Below are 21,161 nucleotides of genomic sequence, written 5' to 3'. Positions count from 1 at the left end.
ATTTTTATTGACAATTTTTTAAGATATTAAGAAAATTAAAACTAAATAAGGATATTAAGACAATCAAGCAAAATTAATTAAAGATAAAATGAAAACTAATCTTATGAAAAGTTAAGTTTACAAAAAACTATCTTAATCAAATATACGAAAAAAACTATTTATTAATTAAAAAAAAGAGTTGTTTCATCGGCAGAAGCAGGTTCGCGGCATTTTTTCACTCAAAAAAACTCTTCACCAATTTTCGGTGAAGAGTTTGGTGAAGTTTTTTTGCATTATTTGGGTAAACACGATCGACTAACTCAATACTTGTAACTAAAAGCTTCATATTCGTACCACATTTTGTTTTGAATTGGCAATGCTTCTTCCCAAACTTAGCGACACTTTTTGCACCTCTTGATGTCTTTGTCTTGTCTCGGGTTTTTTTTAACGTCGCACATGCTGAGTTTCATCTGAAGTTTCACTGAAGTGAATTTTGCGTTTCTTTAATTGCTTTGACTTTATGGCTTCATTGTCTTGCTTTTGTTTCTCGAGCAACTCAGATGTACTTAGACACATGGCTGACTCTTTTGGGTTTTTTTGCGTGTCAATATGGTGACGCTGTAAAACATTTTATAATTGCCTTCGGGTCTTTCTGTGAAGTGTTGCAACATTTGATACGTTTGAGCAGGAGTCACTGGTGTTGTTGTTAAATTTTGAAGTTGGCAAATCGTTGTAGTTTGATGCTGACTGATGTTAGATGATGGTGTAGGCTGGGATGAGGGTGATGAAGCGGGCTCGGTTGAGGATAATGAAACAGACTTGCATGAAGATGATGAAATAGGCTCAGTTGAGGATGATGAAGCAGGCTGAAATGGTACTTGAAATGTTTGAGCAATTTGTAATTTTTTAGATAAATAGCAAAGGCTGCCATATTTATTTACTTTTTAAATAATTAATAACTATTAATTAGTTTAACCGCGCTCATCTTAATGCATAAGTGTGAGCAATTAGCATGTTTACTCTTCCCCCGAAAAACATTTATACTGGTTTTTCGCTCATAACTTTTTTTCAGAACTAACAAATTCAATTTTGAAAAGAGAATCTTGATGGTCATAAAATTTTCTACAAAACAGCCTTTTTTGTTTAGTAAAATTTAATTTTAGTTTTGGGAGTTTTGAAGTTGATTTTTTAGAGTTCGTTATTTTTACGAGGGTGAAAATTAAAATTTTTTAAAACAATTTTTACACCTTTAGATAAAGCACAAAATTCTCTACAAAATGGTGCCTCGCATTTTTAAAGATTTTTTGTTTTAGCTTTCAATAAATATAAAAGAAACAAAATTGTTTAACCGTTCACTTTTTTTTTCGTTTACTCTTACCCCAGTTTACTCTATACTTTCAGTTAAAAAAAATAATTATAAAACTGTTGATTTTGCTTCATTTTTAAGTCTTTTTTAAGAATCTTTATTAAAAATAACATGAGGTTCTGTTTCATATCGTTTAACTTGTAGCCTTTATGAAAGTCCTTGATCAGTCGTATTATTTTCAACACAGTCATCGACACATTCAATCAGCTTCAAAACCCTTTCAAATATATCAAATGCCTGACTGCTCTAGATCCACTTTTCCACCCTCCGCCTTGTCAATAGAAATCTTGGCTACCTTAAACAGGATCTAGCTCTGGGAATCTACAAACTCAGTTAGCTCCGTTGACCTGCTAATAAAGATTGGTTTTTCCATATGTAACTGCTCAGGGACACCATACTTGACCAACTTATAAAATGTTTTCTTCACCTCCTCTTCAACTTTATCATTGGCTATCATTAGCCCAACTAACTGTTCAGTTAAATACTAAAAAGGGCTTGTGTTAGTTTTGGGTTTACTTTTTTCAAACGATGATTTTAAAGCAGCCGACTCATTTTAAGTTGAACTGTTTACCATATAGAATTTTAAGAACCAGGGCCCATAGCAGAGTGAAAAAGAATGGCGCTATTTACTATAAATGTTACTCATAATAAAGCAGTGAAGCGGTGCGTCAAAAATTTTACCCATCCTTCGGGTCAGCAGGATAAAGCATCTGCCATAAACAAGAATAAAAATATATAAATAATAAGAAAAACTTTAAAAAATGTATTTTTACTTTAAAAAAAAAATTCTTGGCAGGCTTTAGGTTTATGTAAATGAAATCCTGGTACACCTACTCTTAAATAAAAGACAACTAGTTCGAAGAGCTTTTTACAGTCCCCCTGTTATAAGTCTCTGTCGCCAACGTTCTCTTGCCAAAATCCAGTGCGTCCTCGGTATTTTGTACAAGGATGACCCAAACTGTAGCTCATTTCAATTAAATCTGATGACCTCGACATACCGGCTTTGTTTTACACATCCATTACAAAATAAAGAGATCGCCACAACCAGCTTTGTTTCACATATCCATCAAAAAACGAAAAGCTAATTGTGATCTTTATTTTTTTATGGAATTAGTCTGTATCTTCCTTTTTTCTCCTTTATTTATGACTTTCTTGTGAGGACAACCAATATTAGAAAATACTATGAGTTATTAAATTATATCACTTATATAACATAATTTAACAAAGGTGCCTTTTTTTTTGTATCAGCCATTAATTTTAATATATGCATATGCAATGTACAATTCTTTAAGGGGTCGTCCATAAATTAGGTCACGCACTAAGAGGATGGGGTGGGGGTAGTGATTTTGTGACGACTCATACGGATCTTGTTACTAAATTGGTACGATTGGTCAAAAACGTTTAAAAATTGCGTGACACAATTTATAGACGACCCCAAACGGCAAAATGAACCACACACGCATAAAAAATTGCGTATCAGTAAGGGGGAGGGTGTGATGCCTCAAAACTTACGAATGCTTAAAAGGGAGAGGGATGCTAAAAATAGAGATTACGTTGCTTTAACACCTCTTGATAAATAGCGTGTATTATGCATAATAGCCAATAAAATATAATTCAAATTTTGTATCATATATGTGTGTATCAATTATTATTACTACCTCAAAAAAAAAAGTATAAAAGTTTAAAATAAGCTACACCCTAAAATATAGAAGGTGTAACTAGTATAAAAAAAATATTTTGCATCCAAGGGCATCACAGTTTAGGCTGCAAGGAGAGTCTGCATGATACAGGGATACATGGTGTCTTAAGCAAAAAAATATGGTTTAGTATTTATCACGTGTCAAGATCATTTCTAAATTTAAGAAAAAAAGATAACCTAGGATTAAAAATTCCTCTTTTTTTTTCTCTTTTTTTATATATATAGAAACGATCTTGAAATACATTACTGAATCCAAATTCAATTTGAAAAAATAAAATGTATATAACATTTTCTTTATCAATTTTCTTTGATTTCTTTTTAAAATCCATCTCATAGTCTAGATAGTTTGCAATTTCAAATTGAAATACAATGCCATAGGTCCTATAACTTATAGGACCTATGGCATTGTATTTCAATTTGAAATTGCAAACTATCTAGACTATGAGATGGATTTTAAAAAGAAATCAAAGAAAATTGAAAAGAACTATTCATCAGTTATACTAGCAATTAGAATTTTAGCAGTTAAAAGTTGAGTTATTTTTGATAAAACTTCTGTAATAGATATTTTTGATAATTCAAATTAAAATAGTTGAAGTATTTCTAAGTATTTTGTTTGTTCTTCAAATTCCCATTTTTACATATTAAAGTCATTTTCAATAAAAAAATACTTTAGTAAACAAAAACCAAATGTTTTTATGTAAATAAAAAGAAAGAAAAACGATGCTTTTATTTTCTAAGGATTTTTGATTTTTTTTCTTAGAAGTTTGTGCTCATATTTCATTGTATCATATGATGTTAAATGCATTTTAAAAAGTAAATAAATAAAGGTAAGTGTTGCATATAGGGCATAATGGATCTGGCAAAATAATTAGTAATAAATAAATTAGGATCAAATAAAAAAAATATTTTACACAAGAATTTTTAATTTTTAAAATAAATATAAACACAGTGATCTTCATTATTTAATTATTGTTTTAGCTCAACACTTTGTATAGCTTTTTCTAGCTGAATTTTCATAGTAAAATTCTCTTTTACTTCGATTTCATCAGATACTTCGAGTCATCGTTAATGTTATCTGTACAATCTTCTTTGATAGCTTGAGGTAAAAGCTTCAGTAAAAGGTCTTTAACTAACAATATAACTGCTGATTTTTTTTGACTTTACTCCAAAAGCATCTAAAATACGAGATAATAGAAAACTAGGGTTTTTTAAACATTCCAGGGGGTAAATCAAATTAGAATTTCTTATGCTTAAAATTCTTGTTTTTAAAGCTTGATATAAGTTTTGCTTATGTCGTCAGATTTATATGATTGTAGTTAACTTAAAGTAAAACAAAAACCTTTTTGCTGCTATAAGCAAATTTGAGTCCTGACGGCAAAGTGCTTTGACTCCTAATTTTACAGGCTTTAAAGCCTTAACTAAATCTTTAAGAATTAGTAGCTCTGAATATGATATTATTATTGGAGACTAAGCTTATATAAGTGCCATTTTAATACATTTTCTTAACTTGACAAAGCGTTCAACCATATCAAAACAATGAGTTCCAATGTGTCTTGCAGTCTAAAACAGGAGTATTGCTTTTAATTCTTGGAAAGTCATTTTAAAATTGCTTTTCTAAATTGCTTTAAAATATAGTTATGCTTCAAAGTGCAACTGTTTCAAACTATGTGTAGGCTATAATGGTATCCAACATCAACATAAAAAGTATTATTATGTAAATAAACTGGGAACTAAATAGATCTGGATCTGGACCTCAAAAAAATACTATACAACTAGGACATAGTTGGGTGCAAGATCCAGAACCGAATACACAGGTATGGGTACCTGGGTATTCAGTTCTGGATCTTGGATCTGACTATGCCCTAGTTGTATAGTAATATTTAATGGATATTGATGTTTAAGGGTCAAAATGGGGCACTTCCTGTAAAGAATTTTTATTATTTACAACTGCTTCTGGTTTCATTCATGGATTTGCAAATAGGTACGGTTTATTGTGATGAAATTCACTCTTTTTTTTAATTCTCGCCCCAGCCTATATATGTTTTTACTGATATATATATATATATATATATATATATATATATATATATATATATATATATATATATATATAAATATATATATATATATATATATATATATATGTATATATATATATATATGTATATATATATATGTATATATATATATATATATATATATATATATATATATATATATATATATATATATATATATATATATATATATATATATATATATATATGAGGGTTATAACATTTTCAATTTTTTTTTCAGTTTCAAAATGGCCATTGCCCTTTCTGATGAGAAATGGTGCAAGTATGTTATAAATAGAACTGTTTTACTTTGCCTTGACAAAAACCATCCCCAGGACTCAGATTTAAATATTTCTATACAAGCGATGTACCAAAACCAGTATGTAATTCTCCTGTTGTGAACTTTGTTTGGTCAACTTAATTACTAAATGATTTGTAGATGAAATTAATGGCTAATTTACTTACTTTCATTCTGTCTTTTAAATTTTGTTTACATTAAATTATCTATCACATATTTTTTTGTTTTACTTTCTAAAAGTTGGTACTAATTCAAATATATTTTCACACACACTCATTAGCACTGAGATATTTATTATTTTGTCTAGAAAATGTCATATAAGAAGAGCAGGGAAGATGTTGAAAAAATTCTGTTACTTGGAGAAAAAATTAGACAGCATACCAAAAGAGTGTAACAAAAAGGAAAATTTTAGCAACTGCCACTGATCCACTTGACGGCTTAACTAGAATGTCTAAAGAAATGACAATTATTGGGAGGTTTTAAGATGGTAGCCAAAGAATTGAAAAAATTGTGGGAAAAGTTAAATTTTCCATTCATAATAATAAAGTCAATAGTGAGGAAAATTGAAGTATTAATTAATAAATATGATAAATTTTTAAAGTACCATAATGAATGTGCTCAAGTTAAATTTGCAAAAGTGCTTGATATCACCAAAACAGATGGCATCTGGTTGGCCAATGAAGATAAACAGTTTTATCAAATGCAGATGATATCACATGGAGGTGTTAGTTATGCAACATCAGTACAAGTAAAAGTGCATCCATCAAAAGTTAGGACTAGAAAAACTAAACCATATTCCACTATAAAAACTGCACTTCAACAAAAAACAGACTAATCTAAGTTCCTTTAAGTCATCAAAAGTTTGCAAACAACTATCAGACCACAGTATTGACATCCTTATACTAACTCAACCTGCCATTTATAAGGCATCTGTCAGAGAATCACAGAAAACTGCAGCAGAACTTCAAAGAAACCCTTAAAAATGACAATTAGGCTTTGCAACTTGATGGTAAAAACTTGGAATAACTGAGGTATTAGACCAATATCAATTATGCAAAAGCATTAAAGTTATAATATGTGATACCACAAGTGTCAATACTGGAGTAAGAAATTAAGTTGTTGTAATGATCAAACAGAAATTTAAAGAAAAAGGCATTCCTATACCTCAGTATATAGAATGTCAACATAATGTGTTGAATTTAGTCTTAAAGCATTCAATGGACCAAATTCTTGATGGAAAAACAACATCTCCTAATTTAGCATATGATTTTGTGCAAGAAGTCAGTAACAACTATACAAATTTAAAAGCTGACTTTCAACAAAATGATGTAAATATAAAAGTTAAAAACATCAAATGGCGCGATGATATGCAGTTTTTATACTAATTGGGAAATGCATACCAATATTATCAAGAAGATGGTATATTTCCCTTTATTACATTTAAAACATTATCTAATATAAGTAATGCAAGATGGAGCTCTAGAGCAATATATGCCTTACTTTGATGTTTGGTTCAGTGACCATTTTTATAAAAAAAACAGTTATAAAAAATTGGACAACAGTTTAAAGAAACACAAAAAAGTGCACACCATTTTTAAGAAACATTAGAGTAAAGACAATACAACAATTGAGATGCAAAGAAGTAACATTAGTGCCGAACAAGCAATTAAAATCATGCAAGAAATACATTGTAAAAGTGCTGTAAAAATCAATTTGAAGTTTATTTTATCAAACAAGTGATTGTTTTGTGTTACATTATTCGGCTACTATCACTGTATTGTGTTAAATATTATTAATTACTCATTAGTATAATTTTATTCAATTATACTAAATTAAAAAATTTCAAAAGTAGTTTTTCTATTTACTGGGGGAGGTTTTTGAAATAAAATCATTAATGTATGTCAATTTCATGGTTTTTATTCAAAAACTCATCTTGTAGGACCATGGCCATATAAGATTGTAAAAATGTTATAACCCTAATATATATATACTTATTAAAGTGAAAATATATTGATTGTACTTTGATAATATTTTAGTAAATGCAATATATGGAAGGTGAAGAATCAAATATATATTCACATCACAGTTTATCAGGTTTAGAAAGACTTCGAGCTGAAAAATCTCTAGTATGTTTGCTCCGTGGTTGTCAGGGTTTTACAACTATGGTAGAACTACGAAATGAAAATACTATATTTGGAAAGTTACTAAATTGTGATGGTTTTATGAATCTGACAATGTCAAATGTCATTTATACAAAAATAAGTGGCGAATCACATGAGTTTTCTGAACTGCATATTCTTGGTAAAAATATAAGGTATGTTCATATTCCTGATGAGTTAGATATAAGGAAAACAATTGAAAAAGAGCTCAAAAAAATAAGACGATCCAGAGAAAGTGGGTCACAATTTGGCAATAGGAGAAGAGGTACCAATTTAAGTGGAGCTAATAAAATAGAACAGTTGCCGGCATTGAAGTAACTAATTGTATTGTTTTAAAGATGTAAATATATATTTTTATTTATGACCTTATTTTATTGTTAAAAGTTATATTTTGAAATTGTTCTTGTTTGTTACATGCTGACTTCCAAATTTAATACAATTTAGAAATGGTGGATTTTTGTTCACAGCTTTATGAGCCCTTTTTTTTAGCTTTCTGTTTATCTGGTGTTTAAACCAATAAAATATGGTCAACTATAAGTTGTAATGCATTGAGATTTTTTTTGGCACAAATTTTTCTGTTATATATTAGAAAATAAAGTCTTTGATTTCAACAATTTTTAGAAAAATAGAAAAACTTTTTTTTTTCCAACAGATTTATAATTTGATAAATTTGTATATTACTATTTACTTTTGTTTGTTAAACACATAAAAAAGCAGTTCAGAAAAAGCTGTAAAAGATATTAGACATAATTTAATTTAAATTAATTTATATTAAATAATATTTATTTTTAACCTTTAGGTAATACTATTGATTTTTTAATTTTTTTTTTTTTTTTAAATACAAAAGATTTTTTAAAGTTGTAAGTAATTACCAATTTAGTTACATATTTTGAAACACTAAGTCACTTGCATCATAACTGTTAACAGCCATTGAAATCAGGGTTTACTAAGAAAATAAAGAAAATAGTACTTATATAGGTTATATCATTCAAATGTAAACTCCATGTACCTACCAAGTTTTCATAGATAATCTCAATTTTAGGTGAGCTGTCCTGGTGTCCCTGCTTTTAAAACATGTTTTAAAAAAAAACAGTTTAAAAAGATCTTTTAATTATTAGTTTCCAATGCATAAGTTATGATGTCAGCCTGACAATTAAGTAACTTTGTTACTGTAAACAAAGTTTCCATTGAAATCAGGTAAAAAAAAAAATAACACCAAAAACAAACAGTTAATAAAAAATATAAGCAATAGAGTTTTATAATTATGAATCTTAATACATGTTTAAGTATGCATTAGCAAAAGCAAAACAACAACAAGATATTTATTTTCCTTTTTAAAATCATACAGTAAGCATTAGCATACTTCAATTTTACAAATCAATAAAGGATTGAATTTTTGATAAAAGAACTATTTATATGTATTTATTTAACTGTTCCTTATTAACGAGATATATTTTTTACTTTTAAAATAAACTTGAAATTCTTTGTTACTGGTATTTCTTTATATTTAAGTTAAAAATCAGCTTTTTCTTATTAACTCCCTAAATTTTTTAAAATTAAAATTTAATTTTTTTTAACTAGTTTTTAACTATAGTTTAGTTTGTGTGCGTGTGAAATGCTACAAAGTTTATAAGAAAAGGCAGACAGTTAGAATGCCAAAGGGTGAAGTGCTACTTAGCTAATGTATGTATGTATGTATGTATGTATGTATGTATGTATGTATGTATGTATGTATGTATGTATGTATGTATGATCAACCCTCGGAATTAGGAAAATTGAGGTCGGCAATAATTTGCCGACCTCAATCTTTTAGAGGTCAGCATCAGGTCGGCAAAAATTATTTGATACAAAGGTCTAACCGTAAAACATAGAAACGAGGTCGGCAATTTTTTGCCAACCTCAAACACTTTCAGGTCGGCATTGCCGAATGCCGACCCTAATTCCGAGGGTTGTGTATGTATGTATATATGTATGTATGTATGATAGTTAAGATAGTATTCCCAGGGCAAAGGTGGAAATTGAACTTGGAACTTCTTGCTTACTTAGTAAATCTGCACAGTTTTTATGCTAAGCCTTTAAGATAAAGAAAGAGATAAGTTTAAATCAAAATTGATTTCAAGATGTTTTAAAGAAGTTAAAGACTTCTTTAAAACATCTTGAAATCAGAAAAAATAAAGAATTTTTTTGCTAATTTTTCACTTAGTCTGAAGTTTGGACATTTATAAATTTTATTGACTTGGATTTAGGTTAACGAGTTCAGTTTTTTTAGTACTAAGATTCAATTTGTTAGAATGCAGCCATTGATTGACAGTAGATTAGTAGATTAGATAAGGGTAATTCCATGTCAAATCAGCAGGCTCATGTCACCCCATGTTTTAGATTTTGTTAATTTTTCTATATGTTATAGGGTTTAGAAAATCTGAAATTTGGATCCTCCAACCCCTTACAGTTCTTGAGATATTCAGGATTTAGTTTTCTTATTTGGGCTGACTCAGCATTTTTTTCAAAATACTTTTTTGTTGTTAAATAACAATATTTTATGAACTAAATGAGATATCATTCTGAAATTTTGTACATAGACAATCTTCCACATGGCAGATACAAATTTCAAATTGAAAACTTTTTTGACCACCATAGTTACATGCAAATTAGATAATAAATGCATATATTTTGGGGTATTTAGACGGTTAAAATGGTGATGTCACCTTGATATTTTTTTTTTTTGAGGCATTTTTTTATAAAAGACCAACATTTTTTTAAGTACAGAAGCTTTACTAGGCTGTAATCCAAATGCATTAATAAAAGACTTTTTTTTTATTTTATAAATAAAGGCTATATTTATAAATATAAAGGCTGTATTTATAAATATAAAGGCTATATTTATAAATATTTTTTTCTATTATATTAAAGGCTATATTTATAAATAGCCTTTACTATAATAGAAATATAATTATAGTTTCTTCTATAAATAAGGTTATATTTATAAAAGATTTTTTTTTATTTCTATAAATAAAACCTTTTATTTCATCATTATTATATTGTTGCTTCTGATTTCATGTTGTAAATATTAGTTTTCTGTTAATTTACAGAATTTTTATATTTACTTAACTAATTAATAAATTATCATAGAGAACACTTTGGAGTTGCATTTGAAAGAAAATTTCAGAAATGCTGTAATCTCTTTAAAAAACATGGAAATCGAAAGAAAAACGTAAAAAGTAATTTTGATATTAATTTGATGATTAGAATGATTTAAATAGTAATTAAATAAACTAAAGAAATAATAAGACAAATAAATGTTTTTTTAAGAAGAAAATTCAAGTATTTTTATAAATTTAAAAGTTAATTGTTTTATAAATTAATAAATATACTAATATGTTCTTTACAAAGATGCTTAGTTGATATCAGTTTTTAGAAATAGTTGTTTCTTTTTTTTTAATAGGAAATGTGAAGATATCGCTATCAAGAGCAATAACTCTTAAAACACAAGTTATTCCTGTTGTTCCTGGCTGGAAATTATGCAGTAGTTGTTACAAAAGGGTACAGAGTATAATTAAAAAATTAGAATCAAATGATAAATGCTATAGCAGGGTTGAGTCTGAACATTAACAACGTTCAGCTCTTAATGAAAGTCTTTAATCTATAGGTGTGTCACCTATTAAGCTTAAATCAGTGCCAAAACACTATCGGTTACCAGCTGCCAAAACAAAATTTGATCAAATAATTGAAGCAACAACAAACAAAATAAATGAAGTTTATAATATTGATCCTATGATTAGATTGATAACATCTTGTACACCACTAACTTCTTCAGTTAATAACCATAAAACTGACAATCTAAACTTACTTTGAAATGAACTAAAAGATAAACTAAAAAATACAGATATTAACATTAACTCCAGAAAAAATTTTGGTCACTCCCAAAATCTGCAGAGTTTTATAATGTAGCTATTTACCTTATACGAGAGGCTAGAAAAGTTAAAAAAACAACATGGAATTTTGTATAAACCATTAACAAAAATAAAAAAGTTGCTTTCCCCTGAAACCATTGATCTAGTTCATAGCTTTTATCAAAGTGACGAGTACACACGCATGATGCCTGAAAAAAAAAATCAGTATAAGGTACAGGCAACACATGCAAAAAAGACTAATATTGATTAATTTAAAAGAACTTCATGTAGCATTTAAATCTGAACGCTCTAATTTAAATATTGGATTTTCAAAGTTTTGCAGCCATGCTCAAGATGGTGTGTAACCACAAACTTTTCTGGCACTCACAGTGTTTGTGTCTGTATCTATCATCAGAATGTTAAGTTGTTAACTGATGCTCTTAGAAATGCTCTTTGAAAAGACTATAGAGATTTCGTCAGCCGAGAACCAAGAGGCCATATGTCCATTTTTTGTGTTTCCGAGAAAATCAAGTTTTAAAAATTAATTTGTGAAGACTTTCTGCCAGAATGTTCGACTAATTTTTTAAAAATTTTTAAAAGTTGTACCATTCTAAAGACTAGATTTATTGGACACATACCCCATTAATTGTTGAATATTTATTGATAATAAACAGAAAAAAAACAAAATGTGGACATACGGCTTCTTGGTTCTCGACTGACGATTTATTGGGAATGATTGTTTGCAATCTGGATAATCTAGAGTGCATGTTACATTGATGTCTCTATGTTCCTGGTATTACTGTTTTAAAAGAATTTTTAACAGGAAAATTTGACAACAGTGATAAAGAAATAACAATTAACCCTTGGCAAGGTACTGATAGAACTACACTGATCAATCAAAAAATCAATATTGAAGATGTTATTGACCTTACGTGCAATAAAATAGATAAACTTACATCTCATTCATTTATAGCTAAAAGTCAGGCCAAGTACCTTAAAGACTGTAAAGAGTTTTTAAATCACAATAAGTGTATAATATTGGGTGACTTTACAGAGAACTTTCAATTTATTGTTCAGGATGAGGTGCAAAGTTACCATTGGAATAAGCCAAAATGTACACTTCTTCCTATTATTACATACTACAAATCAAATGATAAGCTGATATCTAAGTCATTTTGCTTTCTTTCTGATAATGTTGAGCATGATGCATACTTTGTATATAAAATACAACAGCTCATTATCAATTACATTAAAGCAAACATTCTACAAATTAGTAATATTAAACACTTCACTGATGGATGTGCAGCACAATAAAAAAACTTTAAGAACTGTATTAATCTTTGCCATCACAAAGAAGACTTTGATATTGATGCTGAATGGGTTGTTTTTTTTGCCCCAAGCCATGTTTAATCTGCTTGTGATGGTATTGAGGGCACAGTAAAAAGAATAAATGCACAAGCCAGTTTAAAAAGGACAATGACTGGACAGATTATAGATGTTGATAAGATATTTGAATTTTGTGTAATCAATATAAAAAAAATTTTGGTTTATAAAACAGAAATGAAGTTTGATCATCATTACAACCAAGGTTTACTATGGGAAGAACCTTGCCAAGAACAAGATGCTTCCACCATTTTGTACCAATTAATAAATGTACAATTTCTTTTAAGAGGATGAGTCAACAAACTGATGTTCAGACATTTAACCTTGTGCAGGTACCTTATGAGCTGGTTGTGCAGCAGGTTATTTATAATCATATGAATTATGTAGCTTGCAATTATGACAATTTTTGGTGAATTGGAATTATAACCAAAAAGATGAAAGAGCAGGAGATTATAAAATTCAATTTATGCATCCACATGGTCCCAGCCCAAGTTTTTTTTGGCCCACATGGGATGATATGTGTTAAGTGCCATCAAATCATGTTTTATGTACCATTGATCTGCCATCTAAAACAAATAGTTGCGTATATAAAATTTCAGAAACTGAGTTAGAAAAAATTATTGAAAAAAATAATAAAGATCTATAGAAAAATTTCTAATGCATTATTATTTTTATATTTGTATGTTATTTTTTCAAATTTAGTTATGATACAACTTTATGTGAGTATGTGTAATTGGCACAATTTGGCTACAAAATTCTCCTAGTCACTTGTCTTTATGTTTTTAACAACAAAAAAAACAAACAGGGAAGGGGGGTTGGTTACCCCTCCCCTCTAGACCATAAGCCCTCCCCAGGTACAAAAAAATAAGTAAACAAAGTAAAAATTTATTTTTTCCCTCAAAAAGACTTTAAGAATATCTTTTCACAACATAAAATTAAGATATAGCTAACTTTGTCATAAATTAGTTAGTAATAAATTTTATGTTGATTCAGCATATATATATATATTATAAGCTTTACTTAAAAGGCTGCATTTAGAAAAGTTGAAAAATGCAGTAATTTGTTTTTTTTATTGTGATGTTTGATACCTATATTGTAAGTTTAACAATGCCTCAAAAAAAATTATCAAAGTGACATCACCATTTTGACCGTCACAATACCCCAAAATATATGCCCTAATTATCTAATTTACATGTAATTATGGTGGTCATTCCACATGGTGGATATAGTTTGAAATTTTGTATCCGCCATGTGGAAGATTATTTATTTACAAAATTTTAGGATGATATCTCATTTGGTTCATAAAATATTGCTATTTAACAACAAAAAAGTATTTTGTAATAAAAGCTGAGTAAGCATAAATAAGAAAATTGAATTCGGAATATCTCAAGAACCGTAAGGGGTTGGAGGTTCCAAATTTTAGATTTTCTTAATTTTTATAAACCCTAAAACATATTCAAAAATTAGCAAAATCTAAAACATGGGGTGACATTTTTGGTTTTTTTCTGCTAATTTGACATAGAATTACCCATAAATAAGTATTTATATATTTGTTGATTTTTTAAGTTAAAAGTTTTTTTAAGTTAAATGTTTTTTTCATCAACAAATTAATAAGCAGTTGAACATTTTGGAGACCTCAAGATTATTTATAAAAATTAGGAAAAGTAACAGCATAGAATTTTTCTTATTTTGCAGATATTTTTTATTAAATTGGAAATCATGTTTCCACTGACTGGGTTACAGAACAAGAAGTTAAATGGCTTCATATTAGACATGTTTTCAAGAGTTATATTATCCGAGATAGTGTTTCCATTATATTTATTTAGGTTCAATGTTAGTAATCTATTTTATTGTTTTCCATGAATTTTTTGTTTTGTTGAGGCTATTGCTTAAATAGGATATAGAGTTGAAGCCTCTTTTTTGAAAGTTTCAATAATTTGCTGATTTTACTTCATAAAAATTTAAATTTATTTAATATTTTTTATTTAATATATTCAATATTTTAATTTATTTAATGTTTAAAAATTAAAATTTATTTAATATTAATACTTCAAACAAGGCTGCATGCAACCATTATTAGAGTTGGAAGTTACTGGAAGCGAAAAGATAAAGTTTATAGAGCAAGATAATGATTAACAGGTGACTTAAAAGATTGCAAATTACATAAATCAGGAAAACAAAATAAAGGGAGCAAATTCCAAAGAACTGATGTTTGAGGAAAAAACTAGATGAATAAGAATTTTTGGAGTACTTAGAAACAGTCATAGTAAAAGGATGAGACTTAATTGAATGATGAGTAACATGAGAATGAATTTTAGTAGATGGTACAGAAGACGCTAAGTCTTTAGAAAAGCACCCATTATAGTATTATATTATTACATAACATTATATATATAGTCTAACTATGTTAACAATGCATTTTTGCACCTTGCCTGAAAGAGAAAGGGTATCATTCAAAGATCTGCTCCAGATGTGGTAACAGTATTCCATACAAGGATAAATCAGAGATTTTTAGAGATAAAGAATAAAATCCAGACTAAGAAAGTGGCAAGCACGCTAAAGAGATGCAACCATTATTAGCAGATGTTAATTTTACAATGGATTTAATAAATGGTTTCCTAGAAAGATCGGAAATAAGAGTTAATCCTAGAAGACGAAGGTTAGATGACTCATCAAGTATTTTACCATTCATAAATATAGGAAGATCTAGATTGTTGCGATAACAATTAGTTGAAAAAAATTGAGTTTTATCTGACTTAAAGTTTACCAGCCACTGAGAGCCCCATGATGTAGCAGAAGTGAGATCCTATTCAAGCTCAAATGTCCCCTCCAAGCAATCAGAGAGTGTTGGCTTCTTATCAAGACAAGAATAAATGGTAGTATCACCAGCAAACAATGCCACCTTAGATGTGAGAATATCTGGAAGATTGTTAATATAAATTAAAAAGAGTATAGGACCAAGGATAGAACCTTGAGGAACCCCTGAAGTTACAGAATAAGAAGAAGAGTGCTGTCCATTGAGGACAACTTTTGTACTACGATTGGAAAGGAAGGATTCAATAACCTTAAAGATGTTGCCAGATACACCATAAGAAGAAAGCTTATGGAGAAGACCAGCATACCAAACTTTATCAAAAGCTTTAGAAATGTTGAGAACATGTCTACATCTATCTAATAAACGATAAAACCTATCAGTAATTACCGTTAACAAATCAGCAGTTGTACAAGAAGATTGAAATATATATTGATGACCAGAAAGTAAGTTATTAGATTCAAGATGAGAGATTAAGTGTTTTTTAATTAAAGACTTCAAAAAGACCTTTTGCACACTTCATTTGTGTAATCAATGTCTAATGGACAATCATTCCAAGTATCACAGTGTCTTTTCAAACACACGAGGCAATTACCAGTTAATGCCAATTTTAACTTCGTTATGTCATTATTTCTTCTGCAAGAGAACCATGGCTTGGTCCAATGATCTCTAATAAAATTGCGCGCCTCTCTTGTTGAGTCTAAAGCGTATTTCAAGCAATAGATAACTCTTGAATTTCATTGTGCATTTAAAATAGGCCCTGGTTAAGAAAAATGCGTTGTGGGTAAATTCATTGTGCCTCGATAAAACTTGTATCTTTTACATAATAAATCCAGCTCTGTATAATCATTCTTGCCATATTTTTTGCTTTTAATAACTGGCTCATTTGGTTTGTATTTTTCAATTAAATCATGATAATCAGTCATTAATGAACCAGTTATTAATATTAAGCAATGTTGATAAGGAATAAAACTTTAATTTCATAAAATGCTTAAGAATCAGGTTGAGAACATGAAGTCAAAAAGGATGATACCCTAAACCTGGAACAATTTTTGCCAAACGCATCATTACTCCATTTTTTTAGAACCTTTATTTACTGTGATGGTGTCACATTACTACGGAAATATTATTTAATAAATTAAATTCCAAAATAATATTGTGTAACATGTTACAAATAGAAACAGAGTTGCCTTCTCTCTAATTTTTTCAAAGATATAACCAAAGACTTGCTCAAAATGCAAGTGCTATAATAATGTTGTTTGTCTATACTCTTACCATCAAAATATAATCACTACATTTCTTCAGAAGAGGCGATATAAGGCTGAAAAGGGTATCCAATAAGAACTTATTGGATACCCTTCATATTTAGATATCTTAGCTACCATTTTACTGGTGATCTTTGTGCATTTCAAAATCTTCTAAACTTTCACTACTAGAATTGTCTGTTTCATCAATTAATTGAATGTAATTTGTTTCAAGTTCTTTCTTTTAGGTAGCAGGTCTCATGGATGTAATAGGCTCTGTCACAATACTGCACCCTTTGTACCCATTGGAAGGTTTCTGAAGTTCATAAAAGAATTCCTATTTCAGGTTTTTAAATTTAGCGTTTTTGGGCAATAAGTCAAATAATTTATCCCAGCTATTTATAATACTTGTCTTCTTATTTGTACTTTGTGTTGATTTAATAACAAATTTATAATTTCGAATAGCAGACTTTACTTTTTTTTTTGCACAAGTTTCTCTGTAAAATATGGTAATGTCATTTTATTTCATATTTGGCAAACTTCAATTGAGATTTCTTTAGGAACATCACTTGATCTAGGATTATTACCCAATTATAAAAGGAAATAATAACCTATTATCTGCTTTGTCTTCTCAATCAAATTAACATATATACGATTTCTTGGCTTTGAAATATGGGAAGGGCGATCAATTTGTACAATTAAATTATTCTCTAATATCTTATACATCTAAAATACAGTTTATATTTAAATATATACAATAGTTTAACAATGCAAGTTATTTAAGCAAATTTTAAAACCTTTGACAATACTTTAAACTAGATTTGCGCAAATGGTTTTTTACGTTCATATAGTTTATTTTTTTCTTTTTGTGAGTTTTAGGTAATTACTCCATCAATAGTTATAGGGCTGTCACTTGAAAAAAAAAATCCTACCCCTAATAGATACTGTTGAAGATTTTCCAGATGTCATGAGGGCCTAATTTTTGAGATAAAATACGAGGTTTCGTGACATGAGAATAGCAGGCTTTGGCATTAGACAAAACCTTTTTACCATGGTTTCTAGCAATAGTAAACAGACATCTATTTTCTAGAGAAATGTTTTGCTGATAGGTATGGAAGTAATGGTTTCGATTGGAAATTGCAGCAGCACAATGTGAGGTAAACCATGGAGAAGAGTGAAACTTGACTTGGAATCAGCCAAGGGCCATCAAGAAGAAAATCACGGAAAGAGTCCCAGTCAGCTTTAAGGTAGTTTTGAGAAGATGATAGGGAGATGAAGAAGAATGAGATAATAATTTTAGAGAGATCAAACCGTGATCAGAAAGACCTAAGGGTGAATGTGGAGAAACTTAACACTGACTAGGATCAGAAACAAGACATAAGTTGAGTAGAGAAGGTAAATGATTTGGATTGTCTGGAAAGCGAATTGGAAAGATGACTATTTGTATGTGAGATTAAGAAAAGCAAAAGTTGCGGACCTTAGTGATTGCAAAGTCACTGACACTAGAGCTAAGCCATTCAGTGTGATGAGCATTAAAGTCACCAACAACAACCATATTGGCTGAAGGGTAAAGAGTAAGGGCTTGGTCAATTTGATCAGAAATAACATTGAAAAGAGTGCAGTCTTGAGATATAGAAGAATGATATAAGAGAAAGGTGGTAGAGTGAAGTGATGCTAAATGAAAGCTTATAAAAGCATAGTCTGTGGATTCAAACCTAGATTCCCTACAGATGGGTGAATTCTTATGAATATTAATGTCCAGGCCAAGCATTTGACTATTGGAGTCTTTACAAATTAAAGGAAGATAACCATCAACACTAAGATCACAAGATGAGACAGCTGAACTCAAATTATTCTCACAAAGAGCAAGCAGGTCTGGTGAAATTTGCAAGAGTTAATACTCAACAGAAGAAAAGTTACTTCGAAGACCACAAATATTAGTGAATGATAGGTTTAGAGAACTTGGTGATGATGATGTTTTTTTTTGTTTTATAGTTTTTGGTACTTTATTCATTTTTAAATTTGTTAAAGAACTTGACTCAAAGCATAGACTGTACTCAGTACAATATTTAATAGTCCAATCAATTGCCTCATTACTATTATTAAACCCAAAGCCATAACAAAGGGCTCCAAATGTGGCCTCGACAATACACACAAAAGTGCGAATAGAGACAACATCCATGTGCAACATGACACTGTTAGTTCTCTGATACTTTACAGGTGTTGATGGAATCAACTTCCCTGAGGGCTTCACAGAGTTCGGGAAACCTGACTACCAGCTGGTCGCAAAACCAAAAACTAAGTTTTAGAGCTGTACCCTCATTAAGAGATAATAGAATGAGTTGCTTTGTCATAAAAACATTAGCAAAATCCATGCATTGAGTCAAGAAGATCCAGCATTCAACATCATCTTAAACTAAAAACAATGTATTATAAAAATATCTACGTCAGCCTAATAGATAAAGAAGGGGTGCAAGGCTGGTCAACAGATAGAATCTGTTTACCCCTTAAGTCTTTGCCTAGGAGGCCTTCTACAAGACAGTAGCAAGATGCATTTAACTTCTGCCCTAGATGAGTATTTTTATCAAGACACCATCTCTAGCCGTTACTCAACCAAGAGCCTCAAGACAGGGGGTGTTTTAAGTTGGAGTTAACTTCTTCTAGCCTTTGCCTAAAATAATGTATCCTACAAGGCAGCAGGACATGAAGCAGGTTGTACTGGGTTATATATTACCAGTAGCAGGATAACCTGACGTTTTTATTGAAATTTTAATATATATTTATACATACTGTATATGTATTTATATTTATTTATATATTCTTTAAAAAGTTTGTTTCAAGAGTAACTGGCTTCAATACTCCATAAGTGATTCAAGGTTTAGATTCAAGTTTAATTTGGCGTTTGGACAGTTTTTTGCATGGGGAATGGCAATTGGGGATAAATTATCATGCCCTTTTGGTTTAGAATTTTTTTTTAAATGGCTTATAAAAAAATTTATAGATGAAAATAATCACCACTTTTAATATGAAGCTCCCCAATCAATAACAAAATTATCTTGTTATTAAATGTATAAATTTATTATTGAAAGTGTGTAGGGATTGTCTGGTAGCTATAAAGTTTGGTTTTTTGAAAGGAATGCTAAGAATGCAGACAAATTGTGTTATTAGATTAGTTTGTATTGTGAGGTTTTTAAAAATAATGTCTGAATTATTTATAACATCTTTTATAAATTTTAAATCTGGAGTGTGAGAATTCAAAAAGATGTTATTAATAATTATTTTAGACTTTATATTTTATTTAGACTTTATTTATTTTACTTTAGACTTATATTAGAATTTATATGACTATATAAAAAAAAGAGTAAAAACATTACAAGTCAAGAAAGTCAGAGTCAAGATAGTGTTGGATTCATTATAATTTAGAAAGTCTGCATGTAAGTCACCCATCGGCACAAACTGTTTATCTTCAAACCAAAGTTTTTTGAGTAAATAGTCAAGAATACTATAGTACAACAATGATCCTTCATATTTATGATATTAGGCAAAAAAAATTTAAGAAAAGAAAAAAAATACCATTTTCAATTTTTGTCAATGTATAACATTGACTATAATTAATAAAAGTATTATAAATGTTTACTATTTACCTTTTTTTAGATTACATTTTAATTAGATATAATTATTTGAAAAATGAGTCATCGTCTTAAAAAAAAAGATTCTCCTTCCAGTCTTGCATTTATTCCAGACAAAATAGAGTTGCTGTTGAAAATATATCAAGGTAACATGTTTTACTATTTTTATCTTATGTTTATTTTTTAGGTTTTACAAAAAACAGATACTTATAAGAACAAAGCAGGGCATTTTTATGTCATTGTAAATCTTTTGTCCCCATAAGCATTGTCTGTTTGTTTTTTGCATAAAAAAAGCAAACTTGATGGGAAAAGTACATGCAATGACTAAGGGTATTGGTTTGTGCATAGTTAGGGTTATATTTTATAAAATATATATATATTTTAAATATAATTATAAACTGGAATACAACTTGCTATCTTACTCCACACCCTTTAACCTTTGCTCACTATCAGTTGTTATGATTTTTGCAAAATGCGATATTTAACTTGACACCACGCTCCGCTGCATGGTTGACAACTTTTACTGTGCAAACAAATACAACTCTAAAATCATGGTCTGAGTGCCATAGCTCAACTGGTTTAGAAATCCAGTCAGTACTCACTTTAAAAATACTCAATCAGACTTGTCAAAGTTATGTCACCACC

At 29.2% G+C, this 21,161-nt stretch overlaps 1 protein-coding gene across 3 annotated transcripts in view; it reads left to right on the top strand.

The window, feature by feature from the left end:
• Positions 1–21,161, top strand: part of LOC100202156 (tRNA (32-2'-O)-methyltransferase regulator THADA) — a 104,773-nt gene that overhangs the window by 16,309 nt on the left and 67,303 nt on the right. The window contains exons 1-3 of one of the 3 annotated variants that reach the window (XM_065805648.1): positions 10,628–10,776; positions 11,001–11,098; positions 20,542–20,662. In XM_065805648.1, the coding sequence (XP_065661720.1) occupies positions 20,575–20,662 (88 nt within the window). In that variant the 5' untranslated portion in view covers positions 10,628–10,776; positions 11,001–11,098; positions 20,542–20,574. Of the gene's footprint in view, positions 1–10,627; positions 10,777–11,000; positions 11,099–20,208; positions 20,322–20,508; positions 20,663–21,161 lie in introns of those variants that run through there. The other 2 variants (XM_065805646.1, XM_065805645.1) reach the window with 2 other exon arrangements.

Source organism: Hydra vulgaris, chromosome 09, assembly GCF_038396675.1.
Source record: "Hydra vulgaris chromosome 09, alternate assembly HydraT2T_AEP".
Classification (NCBI taxonomy): Eukaryota; Metazoa; Cnidaria; class Hydrozoa; order Anthoathecata; family Hydridae; genus Hydra; species Hydra vulgaris.
Note: the sequence above shows the minus strand (reverse complement) of the source record. Positions and strands in the feature narration are given on the sequence as shown.